This window comes from Clavelina lepadiformis, chromosome 7, assembly GCF_947623445.1.
Source record: "Clavelina lepadiformis chromosome 7, kaClaLepa1.1, whole genome shotgun sequence".
Lineage (NCBI taxonomy): Eukaryota > Metazoa > Chordata > Ascidiacea > Aplousobranchia > Clavelinidae > Clavelina > Clavelina lepadiformis.
Genome location: NC_135246.1, coordinates 15,289,122 through 15,302,200, shown reverse-complemented (window position 1 = coordinate 15,302,200; position 13,079 = coordinate 15,289,122). Strand labels below are relative to the sequence as shown.

Sequence of the window (13,079 nt, the reverse complement as noted above, 5' to 3'; positions counted from 1 at the left end):
ATATGGGCTATATTCTATTGCTTGCATGGTTGAACTTTTACAATTTTTCGGCCCAAAATCATCTGCATTAACTCTTGATTTATCTCCTCCCTATCAAAGGTATTTATTGCACACTGTAGAGTGTAGAGTATGTTATTTAATTCTAGGTTATTTCTTCATGCAATTTTGTATTATTCTTAAGTCAGCACAAATACTTGTATTAAACACAAATCATATCAATTCTAATCAAAGAGCCATAGTTGCACAGCTGTATGTTCAATATTAATTAGGATCTTGGTCGTGTGTTGGGCATTGCTCCATGTTTGCTCTACTCCGCCATCCAGTGCTGGGTTCAGTGCAGTTCCGTTCATTTTCACCTTCGAATGGGATTTGAATGGTGATTGCCGGACGAAAATAATCGACCTAGAAATTTTGTGATCAATAACTTGAGTTACTTATAGTCTTATACCAATACGTTTGTAAGTTAATTAATTTATTAGAATGATAGTAGAACGATAGTAGTATGATAATGATAGTAGTATGCTTATAACTTTATCGATGTCAAAATTGCCAAAAGTTTTCAACAAGACAGTAGGCTATAGTCGATATGAAACTCACATTTGGCAGATATCCGCTGGGACCTTCGCAACTTTGAAATCTACGCATTTGCTTCAGATCTTCGCTAAGTTTGTTGATTGTCTTCGTGTTCCATTCAAACTGCAAAAAAATAGACATCACTAATCGTTTTAGTTGGCGTTGATAATGAATACAAGCGAAGCTATTACGCGCACGATCGATTCCAGTGTGATAAAAGCGACTTTCACTACAGATAACTTCATATTACAGCCATACCGAGTTGAGATAATCCCCAACTTTTGTGTTATTAAGTTGAACTGGAAGTCGAATCGTGAAAGCGTTTAGATCTTCGTAGGCCGAACCTTTGCCCCGGTGCCTACCACAACAATAAAACATGGAAAAGCTTAGATCTTATTTGATACAGAAGCACCACTTTGAATGGTTTTATACTTTTAAATATCTTACTCCACATTGTAGATGCCAAAGTTGAAGAGAAAGGGCCAAAAGCTTGGAGAAGTCGAACAAAGGTTGAGAGGAAGTTTGGGATAATACAATATAAATGCCATGCACATTTCTCGGTCAGTATCCAAGCCACCCTATTAGAATGATAAACATATCAGATATATCAAAATAAACATACAGTTAAACACATGGCACAGTAGAAGACATAGATATGTCACATATAGTTTTGTATATCAATAATTGAGGAACGTAATACGAAAATAACTCACACACACATATGCGTTTATATAGCGTATGTATACATATATATCAATGTGTATATGACTACGGGTCTCTGCGTATATATATGTTTATTTGAGCGATAAATGTGCGGTTAAAAAGTTTTGTAGGGAGTAAATAAGAAGAAAAATATTAAGAATCTCTGGTTTAAGGCAAATAAGTTTCCAGAAAATCAATGTATCTCAGTCCCAACGATACGAGTGTCTCGATTCCTATTTAAGTTAATATTTTAGTTAATAAATCTAATAGCAAACCAGTGTTATCTTATTTCTTCCCGTTGATTGGCAGTCGCAGACTACTTGCATGCTATCGCCTTGGACAAGTTTAACTTCTTCCTTTAATAATCGTGTTTCTTGATAGTTAAAGTCGTAAGCAGAATCTTTTGCTATAGGAGCTAGTTCATTTCCATTTCTGTAAAACAGCTACCCAAAATTAACACCATAAAATCAAGTCGAGAGCGTGAGAATACGCACTTCGATAAAGATTGTGCGAGTACCTGATGTGCCTGAGAGTTATTCTTCGACCAAGCAAATGGCTATGTAACAATACACCGAAAATACGAATCGCATCTGTTCCGTTTACGTTCATTGCCTTGCATGAGAAAGCACAAGGTGAAGTCAATATGTATCTATGATTTAACCATATAACACCTTATTATGTTGAATCTTACAGCAGATAGACATTGACTGGAACAGTCACCATAATTAAGAAAAGAATCGGCGTGTGGTGGAATAATGTGCTGGTAAGGTGTGACTAAGTGGCCCACTTGCATAACGCCTGCATCGAATTCTCTTATGTTCGGCGTGTAGGTAAACCGTAATCCTGACGAATCAACCAAATCTGAAACCACACCAATCATCAACTACTGTCATGTTTATGAAATCGCGCAATAACATACCTTACACATAGAAAAATCATTAATGCTGTTGATTAATTGGTAGAGTATAATGCTGTATAATGTAATTTAATATAGATTACAGTGTGCAGCAGTGTTTATCTTCCATAAATTCGAAGATAAGCTATAGCGTAATAGGGTATCAGTAACGTATTAAAAGAGCTTACATAACGTATTTACCGGGCAGTTTAGACGGATTGTCATAGTGCATTTCCATGACAACCACTTTAGCCGAATCAACATCCCCAAGCGGAAATCCCACATTGTTTGGATAATACTGAGGCTGAACCGTAAAAACACACCGTCAAGTTACAAACAACTTTTGTTTAAGCTTGCCTTGCCCTAAATCTTAGTAAGTTTAGCCCGGTCGTATTAGCCGTTATTTAATTACTTACACCACCGCCAACGGCCCAGCCTTGAATTATAACATGACAGGATTTGAACTCTCTGGGCTGCGAAGGATGGTAGCATTGAGAGTTTGTACCGATAAGTGGTGAATCCTGTATAGTTAAATTTTAAACATAAGCAGAACGTAGGTCCATTGTAATTTAACAACTTATCTTACTGTTTACTTTGATCAGCAATTTTACTCACCTCAAGGTCGATCGTGCATTGGTAGAGCAATATGTGATGAATGTGTTTTATGTTTTCTGGCTCTATTATCGCCTCTACCTTTAAACGTTAAACCATGTTGCATAGATAAAGCGATAAAGCAAGCGATAAAAAAAACTTTAAAGACAGCATTGACAATTGCACATTAACAAAATTTACCTTAACAACATGTTGTTTTGAACTAAACTTGGGAATCCTGAACATTCTGCAGTTGTAATACGTTCTAATTGGAGGAATGTGAAAATGGTCGTTGAGAAGGTCGAAGGTGTAATGAATTTCGCCTTCTCGGTAAACCATATGCGGCTGCTCTTCCAGCAAGTACAGGCTTCTTGCTCCTGTAAGTTATAAGTTGAAGCGTTAATTTAAGTGGCCAACTAATTTAGCTGTCCTCCTTTTTAACCATTATAATACTTATTCGTGTTATAACTTAAATGCCGTAGTTTTCGTTACCTCGGTTTGTTGGACCATGATAATCATGAGGTGCAAGATCTTCTTCTGTTGGGTCGACATACCCATATGCAAATATGACACGCGTAGTATCGCTCTGAAATTAGTGCTACAAGTATAGTCAATGGATAGGTGTCCAAATAATAATTAGACCTACTATTACTTAAATAATATGTTGGTAGACAGAGTCTGTCTCATAGGGCATATATTGTATGAATATTATGATTGTTGGCCTGAATTATAGATTGCCTATACGTTAATGAAATTGCAGTTGAAACAAACTTCATTCATTTTCAAATTTAACCAGAAAAACAATCGGAGAATACGAACTGTAATAGCCCTGTCGAAGCTGTCTTCACATGCTGCTAGTTGTCGTTTAAACTTAATTATAGTCCAACCGTCGCATTGTCGTCCTTTCAGCAAATGAACGTTTTGCATTGGATCTTTTGGGGGATAACCATTAAATTCTTGCCCATGGCGATCCTTAAATTTGTTGCCCAACAGCAAATATGTCACCTCGTATTTTATTCTCATATATGGCAATAGCTTTGCAAAGTATTAAATTTGCGTGTGATAGTAATAAATTGTGTACTTACAGTTAAAGTAGCAACTCCGTTTTTGACCCAACCAACAAAGATGTCAGAATTTGCCATTCCACCAGTTGGTGAAATTCCTATCCCAAGCCATCCAGTAGTCTTAGCGTGCATCTAAAATAGTATGCTGTGCTATTGAAATAAACGTTTAAGCATGTCTCTTAGCTAAATAGTAATATATAAATGTTTACGATGGACGTTTAAAACAGCTCGATCCAAACTTTTGCGTAACTTTGCCGTCGCTATAACTTACCTCAAAAGTTATGTGTGTGTCGTTAAATGACCAATACAAAATGAAATCCTCTGCATTGCTTAGGGAAATTTTATTTGTGTAATTTTCTGACGGATTGGGGTTTGCAAACGCCCCACAAATTATTATTGCAGCAAACACAGCAGTTCGCAGCATAGTTATACTTCCAGTCGGTATAGGTAGGTTACAACATGCGAAACAAGTAACTACAAAAATAATCATATATTCTCACAAAATCTATCTATAGGTTAATTTCTGCCATTTGTTCTAGTCTAATGTCTGCTTTTCACTCTAATCCATTTGCCTTTAAATCGCCTGACCTCTCCAGCATGCGTTGGTGCTGCAGTCACAGTATCTTGTGAAAAGCTATTGGGAGAAATAACTGAACAATTATCCATTTACATTCCGCGCATTGCTTCATGGGTATTCTTATCTTCATACTGCGCTTGGATTTGGTACAGAAATATCAATATCATATGACAACAGACATCCGAAAGATTACATGAATAGCTTCCGGTTTGGCTTCAACTTGACAGGTCATCAAGAACGGTTTCTAGGAATTTCTTCTTTTCGTGAAATTTGGCGGTTGCAGTGAATTGTTTTTCCCAAAATCACGTGCGCTTTGTTCCTTGAAAAAGGAAATGATTCACAATCTTGTTTTCATCAAGCAGTTTGTGATATTTGAGGGACTGCTATGCCAAGTACAACGTACCTTGTGCGCAATAACAATTGACGTCATAGTAAACACATCTCAGCAAATATTTTTATTGCATAAGTAAAAATCGTTTCTTCACTTTTGTCAAAGTTGTTAACAATTTTTTTGGATAGATAAAATCTATATAGATAGGCGTATACCGGTGCATTTTGATAGCTTATAAATAGGTTTTGTTATGTCATGTTCAACGCTTCAGGCAACAGATACACATGATGGGAGGAACTGTAAATGTCACGTCAAATGCTTTGATCCAAGTATACTTCCACTGTAACAGTCAGTCACTGAGCAGTACTTTTTCGTAGCAATACCACGTTGCGCCTCAAGATGAGAATCAAATCAAACTCACAAGTATCGCCCGACTGTGACAAACAAACCACGCACTCGACATGATACAACTGAAAATACACCATAAAAGTTACCACAACCTTCCTGATCAAGCGCCCAACATGGAATAACATCAGTAACAAGTATACGAAGTGTGCACAATTACTAAACCCAAAGTCCAATAAATGCACAGTTTGCGCGTTTTAATTTAAGCTGGTGGATTGGAAGGACAATTGTATTTGCGCCACATTGAAAATGGAAGCCCAATAACTCTGAAAATTATTTTTAAATAGTGAAATTGTTGAAGAATTATAGTTTTAGCTTTTATGGTTACGTTTTGTTTAGTGACAATGTGAACCTGTGACGGTTATGTCCAGTCTCGATTGGTTACCAGGAATCTACACAGTCTTGACATGATGGCTACGTCGATCCTTGTTTAAAGACATGACATGACAAGCAGCCAAGAATATACAGGAAAGTCGACTGTATCATACAACGCCTTAATTTGAGAATAATGCCACCATGGACAGGTGTGAAAACGCTTGTAATAAACACGCCATGTTTAGAAAAGGGATCAACAGCAACGTTGCGATTTGTCAAATGTAACGACCCAGTGAGAGAAATGTAACAAATGTACTGCCCCAGAGATATAGTTTAAAAAATTATATGGACTTCTCTAAATCAGCCTACTATACCTGCGATTATATTCAAACACACAAGCTCAAATAGTCTACAGGCTAAATAAAGCTTTTGCGAGCATTAGGCGAGCTACGTACTTCTCCATCTTAACGTCAAAGCAAATCTAAAATACTTAAATCAATAGATTATATTTCCTTAAGAGGGTAATTTTCGAAGGAATGGCTTTAATGTTTACCAGGATGTACAGAACGTCATGATAATCTTTCACAACAGAAAAATCTATCTCGTCGTCGTATCATTTATTTGTGGTAGGCCGTACGGAAAACGGCATTGAACAGCAAATGCGTTTATGATGTATATTCAAAACACGAGTTTACCCATTTATGATATTTACAGTTTGATGCCAGCTTACTGTTTTAGCCAAAATTTTTTCAACAACTGTGATATTGTTCCGTTCAGAAATTGTGATTCATGTAGGTGAGTTCAGATTCTTCTAAAATAGGTCAAATTCTGTTTCCAAGTTTATAATCGTACTTTAATATTTAGGAATTGGCTTACGTAGTTACTAGAAACTACTCAGTCGTCACAAGCGCAAAGCTATCTGTAAAATGTTTCAGGACATAAATTGTTTGACATATTTTTTCTGATTTTGTGCCATTTAATAATAAATTATTGAACTTCCTTCACAGCGTGCCATTGGCAAAGGCGTTTTTATCAATCCTGATCTTATTTTCCCTGGCTAGCTTGCTAGGCAATGCCCTAGTTATTATAGCAGTATACACCAGGAAACCAAGAACAAGGCAAGAATATGTTAGGGCTTCATTGGCAGTGGCCAACAGCATAATCGGTAAGCACAACCCTTTGTTATTTTAATTATACCATAGGCGAAGTGAAGTGCGTGTAACGTTATCAAATATCCTGTACAGTTTTTAAATCTTGCAAAACTGTATGCCTAATAAGATTAATAAGATAAGAGTGTAATGCCAAGTGCCTTCCTCGTTTTATTGCATTTTTCTTCACAGTTTAGCTTTTCAAAATAATTTCTAAGTGCTCATGTTTAGGAGATAGTCTATATTCGTATACTTTTGCGTAAACAAGAAAAGTGTTTGTCTGAGCAAGCTTTGAAATTATATTATTCATCATTTAATCGACCAGTCACTTAAGTTTATGCTGATGATTGATGTATTACTGACCTACAGCTAAGTCAGAAATATGTTACAAAATTCTTCATATATTTTGTAAATAAAATATCGCGATGTTGTTGTAGGCCTAAGATACTTTTAATAACTGCCCAATATGTCCCATTATGTGTTACGTACCTTTCCAAATTTGCCTAAAATTTTGTTTCAATTACCGAAATTAACCTAGTGTATAGATATACAACAAATGTTCATGCATACAAAGATATACAAACTTTCTACAATACACATAATTCTCTCAACTTACAAAGCCTAACTTGTTTAGGAATTATCGCTGTGTCGGTTTATGTACCCAATATTTTTTGGTCTCTCGATTCTACGCTTACGGACGTTGTAGTGATGGTGAAGAAAACATATAATACAGTCCGTTCCAATGCTGCAGGAATGGCATTTGCGTGCGCTTACTTTTGCTCTTTAAACCATCTCTTTTACATGAGCATTCAGCGATTCACCTCTGTGAGATGGCCGTTCTGGTACCGGCAGCAGCGTTTGAAAACAGTTTTCATCCATCTCTCAATTGTTTGGGGGTGTTCTATTTTCGGTGCCTTATCGCCAGGTGAGAACCAAATGTAGTTGTTTGAAAATAACCAGATGGATTCTATCAACCACCAAGGTTGGTGCTGGTTGTTAATCGCTTGTAAATAATAATAATAAAATAATAATGCTGAATGATAATATAATAATTTATATAATAATAATAATATATTTAATAAAAAATATATTATATAATATTATAATAATAATATTAATGCTGAATCTACTTCTTTTGTGTCATCTGTTTTGCAAAGGACCGAGTGACTTTTATCGTAGGAACTCTTGTGAGTCTGCAATTTTTTCACCAATTTTTAAAAGATTTTGTAAAATTTTTGTTATAAAAATTTTAACTTTATTTAATTATTTTATTTAACTATTTTATTTAATTGTAGTCTTGTGGCCAGACTTGGGTGGATATATGTATGTTAATAACGCCTTAACCTACCTTCCCACTGTATCACACAGTCGTCGTGGGAGGAGTAGCCAGAAGTTACTTCCGCTTTTAACATCTTTTTTTTTCATTTTTGTGCCCTATCTCGTAATGGTGAGTTACAAAAGCCTAATCTATTGCTCTAGTCTCCTTGATCGTTACTTTTGTCGCTTTTGACTAAACATGCTTCGCGATGAATAAATTAATTTCCCCAAAAAATTAAACAAATATCGATTTTATTGATTTCAGTTGAAAGTCCTGTTTGATTAAAAAAAATTTTGTTTATTCTTTCAACTGATCGATTTCCATAGATTTTTATTGGGATTGTTAACGCTTAATTCAATTGTTAGAACCTTCCACAATGTGAAGTACATACATGATATTTCAGACATTTCTAACCATCACCACGGGATGTTTAGTCCACAGACGTTTCAAACAATCGAAAAAACTGAGGGGCAAACGGAATTCAACCCGAGAAAATTTGGCTAAAGAAAGGGCTCTTATTACAACTTTAATACGATTACAACTCGGGTTTACGGTTGCGACCGGTAAGAAAACCATTTGCTTATAACTCATGTACTGAAAGCATTCTTTAGTAACTTGAAAACGATTTAAGTAACTCATCAAACAGATTGGGACATGTTAGTTTCACTATACCATGTAGTAGCTTATAATAATTTGTTATAGCTCCACTTGGTTTATGTATCCTGTTGCTTGCGGTTGGAATTCTGAAGTACGAACGCCCGGGATCTCCCTTCCTGATAAGCTTTCTCTTTTCAATGTGGAGCAGGTAATAGTAAGTTTGACTCCTTTGTATATTTTTATGAGAACAACTGTTTATCTGATGTTTGTTTTTTTAGCATGGCCAATGTTGCAATCTATAGCGCATCTGATAGCAGCTTTCGCAATACTGTACGGCGATTGTTGTTTTTTCGTCATGCCCACTCAAGCAATGAGGTACAGAAATGTTTGATGCAATCAAACAATCAATCAATCAAAAAAATGTGCACATTTGAACAAAAGCACATTTGAATAATGATTAATTGATTATACATACCTACTTGCTTACAAACTTAACGATACCGTTGTAGGCCTATAAGGTGTAAGCATACCGAAATAACTTACAAATTTAACTGTATCTATTGGCCAGAGGAGGGCAGTCGATACTTTGATACCGTAGGTAAAAGTAGGCCTACCAGTACTTGCCAAAAAATGATGCTGCTCCAAATGCAATTTACACTCTATGGACTGCAGTCCTTGCAGATTTGACAGATATTTTTAATTTGAAAAATGACTAAATGCTAAAATTTGGCATTAAGGTTTAATTTAAATAAAAATTTGAAAAACATACTTCAGAACCTTCAAAACTACTTTTGAAAGCCTCAAAACTTTGAATAAAATAATTTTTAATTAAAAAAAAAATTCGCTTCAGAGATTTCGCACTTTTTTCCAAAAGTTGCGACGGCATTGGTATTGGAAAATTCCTGCGATATAGTAAGTCAGTACTGCACACCTCGGCTATTGCATCCATAATTATGTTGAAATAAATTGAGCGTTGGATACGTGTTTCAACGTCTTTTATTAGTCCTATCATATGCTCACTTGATAAAAGTATCAGAAAATTTAAAATCAACAGCATAGCTGATTGTTAAAAAAAACTTTTTTATTTCTTAGAGACAGCAGGAATGAGAAGAACGCAGAAACCAATTGTTTTCCCAGATAAACCTTAAACTAAATATGATCGGCAATAAGTAATTAAAGTATCAACACAACACAGTGCTTCATGGCTAACTCTCAGCTTGCACTGGTTAAAATGCACTAAGGAGTGGGTATAAGCTTATAATCACCTGTAATGTGCAACTTAAATTTCCTATCGTGCCAGTTTTTCGATGCATTTTATAAAACTTTCCAGTCACTGATGATCTGGGAAGATCTAGTCTTGCATAATGTCAATGATTCACGTCCAAATCGGACTTATTTCAGCTTTAAATAATAAGGAGTAAACTATTCACATTTGTGTGCTAAAATCCGACGGTTGCAATGATCTTCGTTTTCCTCTCAATTTTCCTAAATGGTGAACAACCGCGGATTGTACCTGATCGTTTTTACTCATTAGTTTGTCTAAACATTTCACAAAAACTATCAAAACCTTGTTTGGCTACACTTTTGACAAACAATGTCCAAACCAAAAACTAAAGTCAGTAGCCTTGGGAAACCCTCTTTAATCCTGCTGACGAAGATATCCTTGTTTAACCATCATGGAGTTCTATTCAACAAACATCATAAACCACAGGCAGAGCAAGAATGTAAATGTATTATCGCATGAAATGAATTGGTAATTATGGTGATAATTTTCTAATAATTAACATCAGAAATAATGATAATGGTACTGTAGTAAAAATGCAAGACTTTAGCTAAAATTAAACACACGACAGACAGTGCACGATCAAAACTCAGGCACAGCTACAATGCAAAAGACAGCCTAAGCCAAGCTATTCCTGAAGCCGTTGAACAGTGATACCAATGACATAAATGATACAGCCCAAGATAGTCGTGGCATTGAAGCACTCCCAGTGGTAGTTTCATCATCACCGACACTTGGCTGAGTCGTTGTGGCAGCAATCGGCGAGGCGCCATCGCTGCCACACAAGCTGGCGTCGACCGATGTTGGTAACTCAACATTTGGGTCAACACATACTGGAGCACCGTTACGAATAACAATTGATAAATGATTTTCTTCGTCTAGTAGCATGACTTCTCCCGCTTTTGATGCACCGACTAAGGTTAAATTTTTGGCACCTATTTGAACACAAAATCTCAGAAATATAGTAACGTAGAACTAGGTGGACAAAAGACAGATCCATAGTTTAAGTATAACCATACTGTAGAGTTGAGACTCTGCACCACTGTTTTCACAACCATGACACTCAAAACTTTACAAGTCAGACAGCCAAGATTACTTGTGCTGAATGCATACAATTTAATTCCCATTCATGCCAGAATAACATACCATAAAACATTGGAAAAGATTGATTTTGTCTACTTTTGTTACCTCTGTTCCCACCATGATAATCATCTGGTCCTTTCAAGTCTTCACTTTCAGGATCATTTTCTCCGTATGCATAAATTATATTCAAAGTATCTCCCTAAATAATGATGAAAAGATAATGCGTAACTTCTAAAAACTACAAATTCATGTATCTGTATTTATTCATAACAATCATAACTGATAATACGAAATGTACATTTATTTTCTGAATTAATCTCTCTCTAATCTGAACTATAATGAAAACAAATAAACTGCAATTCAAAAAGAAAAGCATTATGCCTTGTATCAAGATTCCTGTTCAAAAATGGTTTAGTATGTAACAAGTCTTACAGATATTTCCAAATCAAATTCTTCACAAGCAGCAAGTTGTCTTTGAAACTTAATCATGGTCCATCCGTCACATTCACTTCCATCCAGCAATTCAACATTTTGCTCAGTATCTTTAGGAGGATAACCATTTCCATCTGAGCCATGGCGATCCTGTACAAAAAAGTAACATTTTTACATTAATCTTGATTTTTACAGAAAGACCATAAAATGAAGAAGACCCAAGGATTATGTTGATAAACAAACTTAGTTGCTATCACAGATTACAAAAATAGGCATGGAGATATGTAAGTTGCAATTTCATGTTTAACAACTGCATTCTACATCATTTTAAACTTTTTGCGCGAGAAAAGTAATCAGATGGTTAGACCTACTGTGCCATGTGCTATTCCATCTTTCACCCATCCAACAAAAATATCTGAATTGGACATGCCACCTTTTGGGGATATTCCTAAACCAACCCATCCTGTTGTTTGTCCATAAACCTTAACAGATTAAATTCATTAAACTTACCGCCCACCATATCAAGCACTTTTTACTAAAAATTCTTTATTCTTGCAAACGTTTTACTAATAAGGAAGTTTACAGCTCTAATGACGATGTTCTCAAATTTGAATAAACTGGATTTTAACCCTGAAACTTTCTTTTACCTCAAGTGTTATGTGTGTTTCATTAAACTTCCAAAACATCCAAAACTTCTCATCATTATCCAGCACTGCACTATGTTGATAATCTTCAGTTGGAGTTATAACAATGTTCGACGGAGTTGTGGCTTCAGTTGTAATTGTAACTGGGGTGGTGTCCACAAAACAGTGGCTGGCTTCATTGGATGTGGGCCATCCAGTACTGGGTTCATTGCAAGTTAAATTTTCCTCTACATACGGAATATCAATAGATAGAGCAGGATGGTACCATTCAACCTTAAATCAATCAAAACAAAAATTGCAACCAAATTCATTAAACATCAGCTTTAATAGGCAAAATTTAAACAGGGCTTAAACCGTGACTGCAAAACACATTAAAACATAAAATTACCTGTGGTGGTTTTCCAAGGGGCCCGACACAGTTTTCTATTCTATATATATATCGCATTGCTTCACTCAGTTCTGCAGAAGTCTCATCATTCCATTCCATCTAAAAGACAATACAACTTTTTAATCTTTGACAACTTCTTCCATATTTAGAGCAAAGTGCTGTTAAACTTTTTTAATTATTCTTAGTTAATGTGAGGAATTAGTTAAAAAGTGTTATTTGATATCACATAATATACATCCCTAAAAGAGCCTGAAATAAAAGTATAATATCACACAACTGTGTACAATTTCATCAACGTTGAACACTTACAGAGTTTATAACTTCAGCAACTGTTTGATTTGCAAGTTGCGAAGGTTCAAGAACAAGAAAGGCATCGAGATCTTCATATACGGAACCATCTCCAATTAACCTTTTTGGTAAAATTTAAAAGTTGAACAGTTTTTTTAAAACCTGATTAAATGTTAGAAAAAATTAAATTACCAAAATCAAATCGTCAATTTGCATCCGTATAAAATTATTTGGAAATAACACAAACTTACATAGTACTTTCAATGCCAAAATATGACATAAACTCATTAAACTCTGGTGAAGTTTGACAAAAGTTTAATGGAATTTTGGGATAGAAATAGACAAATACTAAACACATTTCTCGTGTGGTCGGAAGTCCTCCCTATTAAAACAATAAGAGTTTTATTTTTCATTTTTTTGTAAAAAAACATATATATAGGCAAAAA

General features: G+C 35.3%; 3 protein-coding genes across 5 annotated transcripts; 1 reads left to right on the top strand and 2 right to left on the bottom strand.

Annotated features, from left to right (window-relative positions):
* Positions 1-123: 123 nt before the first annotated feature.
* On the bottom strand, positions 124-4,578 carry LOC143464486 (DBH-like monooxygenase protein 1). 2 transcript variants are annotated; one of them, XM_076962268.1, is made up of 16 exons: positions 4,414-4,573; positions 4,097-4,299; positions 3,847-3,957; positions 3,581-3,733; positions 3,254-3,347; positions 2,963-3,138; positions 2,786-2,863; positions 2,587-2,691; positions 2,372-2,474; positions 1,967-2,136; positions 1,793-1,887; positions 1,551-1,707; positions 1,021-1,151; positions 832-931; positions 598-696; positions 124-402 (listed from the first exon to the last, which is right to left on the bottom strand). In XM_076962268.1, the coding sequence occupies exons 2-16, from the start codon at positions 4,247-4,249 to the stop codon at positions 262-264; spliced, it is 1,866 nt and encodes a 621-aa protein (XP_076818383.1). In that variant the 5' UTR covers positions 4,250-4,299; positions 4,414-4,573; the 3' UTR covers positions 124-261. The 2 variants fall into 2 exon arrangements, with proteins under 2 accessions (XP_076818383.1, XP_076818382.1); XM_076962267.1 differs by having other exon boundaries at positions 4,097-4,578.
* An 854-nt stretch (positions 4,579-5,432) lies between these two features.
* LOC143464488 (uncharacterized) lies at positions 5,433-10,104 on the top strand. Of its 2 annotated transcripts, XM_076962270.1 has the most exons (9): positions 5,433-6,248; positions 6,461-6,618; positions 7,236-7,526; positions 7,759-7,788; positions 7,897-8,048; positions 8,323-8,482; positions 8,622-8,724; positions 8,795-8,891; positions 9,609-10,104. In XM_076962270.1, the coding sequence occupies exons 1-9, from the start codon at positions 6,121-6,123 to the stop codon at positions 9,621-9,623; spliced, it is 1,134 nt and encodes a 377-aa protein (XP_076818385.1). In that variant the 5' UTR covers positions 5,433-6,120; the 3' UTR covers positions 9,624-10,104. The 2 variants fall into 2 exon arrangements, with proteins under 2 accessions (XP_076818385.1, XP_076818386.1); XM_076962271.1 differs by lacking the exon at positions 7,759-7,788 and having other exon boundaries at positions 5,434-6,248.
* A 124-nt stretch (positions 10,105-10,228) lies between these two features.
* On the bottom strand, positions 10,229-13,034 carry LOC143464487 (uncharacterized). Its single transcript, XM_076962269.1, has 8 exons — positions 12,885-13,034; positions 12,655-12,754; positions 12,346-12,444; positions 11,961-12,230; positions 11,685-11,795; positions 11,314-11,463; positions 10,987-11,080; positions 10,229-10,733 (listed from the first exon to the last, which is right to left on the bottom strand). The coding sequence occupies exons 1-8, from the start codon at positions 12,989-12,991 to the stop codon at positions 10,417-10,419; spliced, it is 1,248 nt and encodes a 415-aa protein (XP_076818384.1). The 5' UTR covers positions 12,992-13,034; the 3' UTR covers positions 10,229-10,416.
* Positions 13,035-13,079: the final 45 nt, after the last annotated feature.

What these genes read in the sequence shown, in the direction of transcription:
- LOC143464488 (XM_076962270.1), top strand. Translation starts at nt 6,121, where the DNA reads ATGATGTATATTCAAAACACGAGTTTACCCATTTATGATATTTACAGT. An exon ending in AGAAATTGTGATTCATGTAG is followed by an intron (nt 6,249 to 6,460) that starts GTGAGTTCAGAT and finishes CTTCCTTCACAG; the next exon opens with CGTGCCATTGGCAAAGGCGT. An exon ending in CTCTTTTCAATGTGGAGCAG is followed by an intron (nt 8,725 to 8,794) that starts GTAATAGTAAGT and finishes TTGTTTTTTTAG; the next exon opens with CATGGCCAATGTTGCAATCT.
- LOC143464487 (XM_076962269.1), bottom strand. Translation starts at nt 12,991, where the DNA reads ATGTGTTTAGTATTTGTCTATTTCTATCCCAAAATTCCATTAAACTTT. An exon ending in TTGCTGAAGTTATAAACTCT is followed by an intron (nt 12,445 to 12,654) that starts GTAAGTGTTCAA and finishes ATTGTCTTTTAG; the next exon opens with ATGGAATGGAATGATGAGAC. An exon ending in CCCTTGGAAAACCACCACAG is followed by an intron (nt 12,231 to 12,345) that starts GTAATTTTATGT and finishes GATTGATTTAAG; the next exon opens with GTTGAATGGTACCATCCTGC.
- LOC143464486 (XM_076962267.1), bottom strand. Translation starts at nt 4,315, where the DNA reads ATGATTATTTTTGTAGTTACTTGTTTCGCATGTTGTAACCTACCTATA. An exon ending in CCAGTCAATGTCTATCTGCT is followed by an intron (nt 1,888 to 1,966) that starts GTAAGATTCAAC and finishes TTCTCATGCAAG; the next exon opens with GCAATGAACGTAAACGGAAC. An exon ending in TTTGGCATCTACAATGTGGA is followed by an intron (nt 932 to 1,020) that starts GTAAGATATTTA and finishes TTGTTGTGGTAG; the next exon opens with GCACCGGGGCAAAGGTTCGG.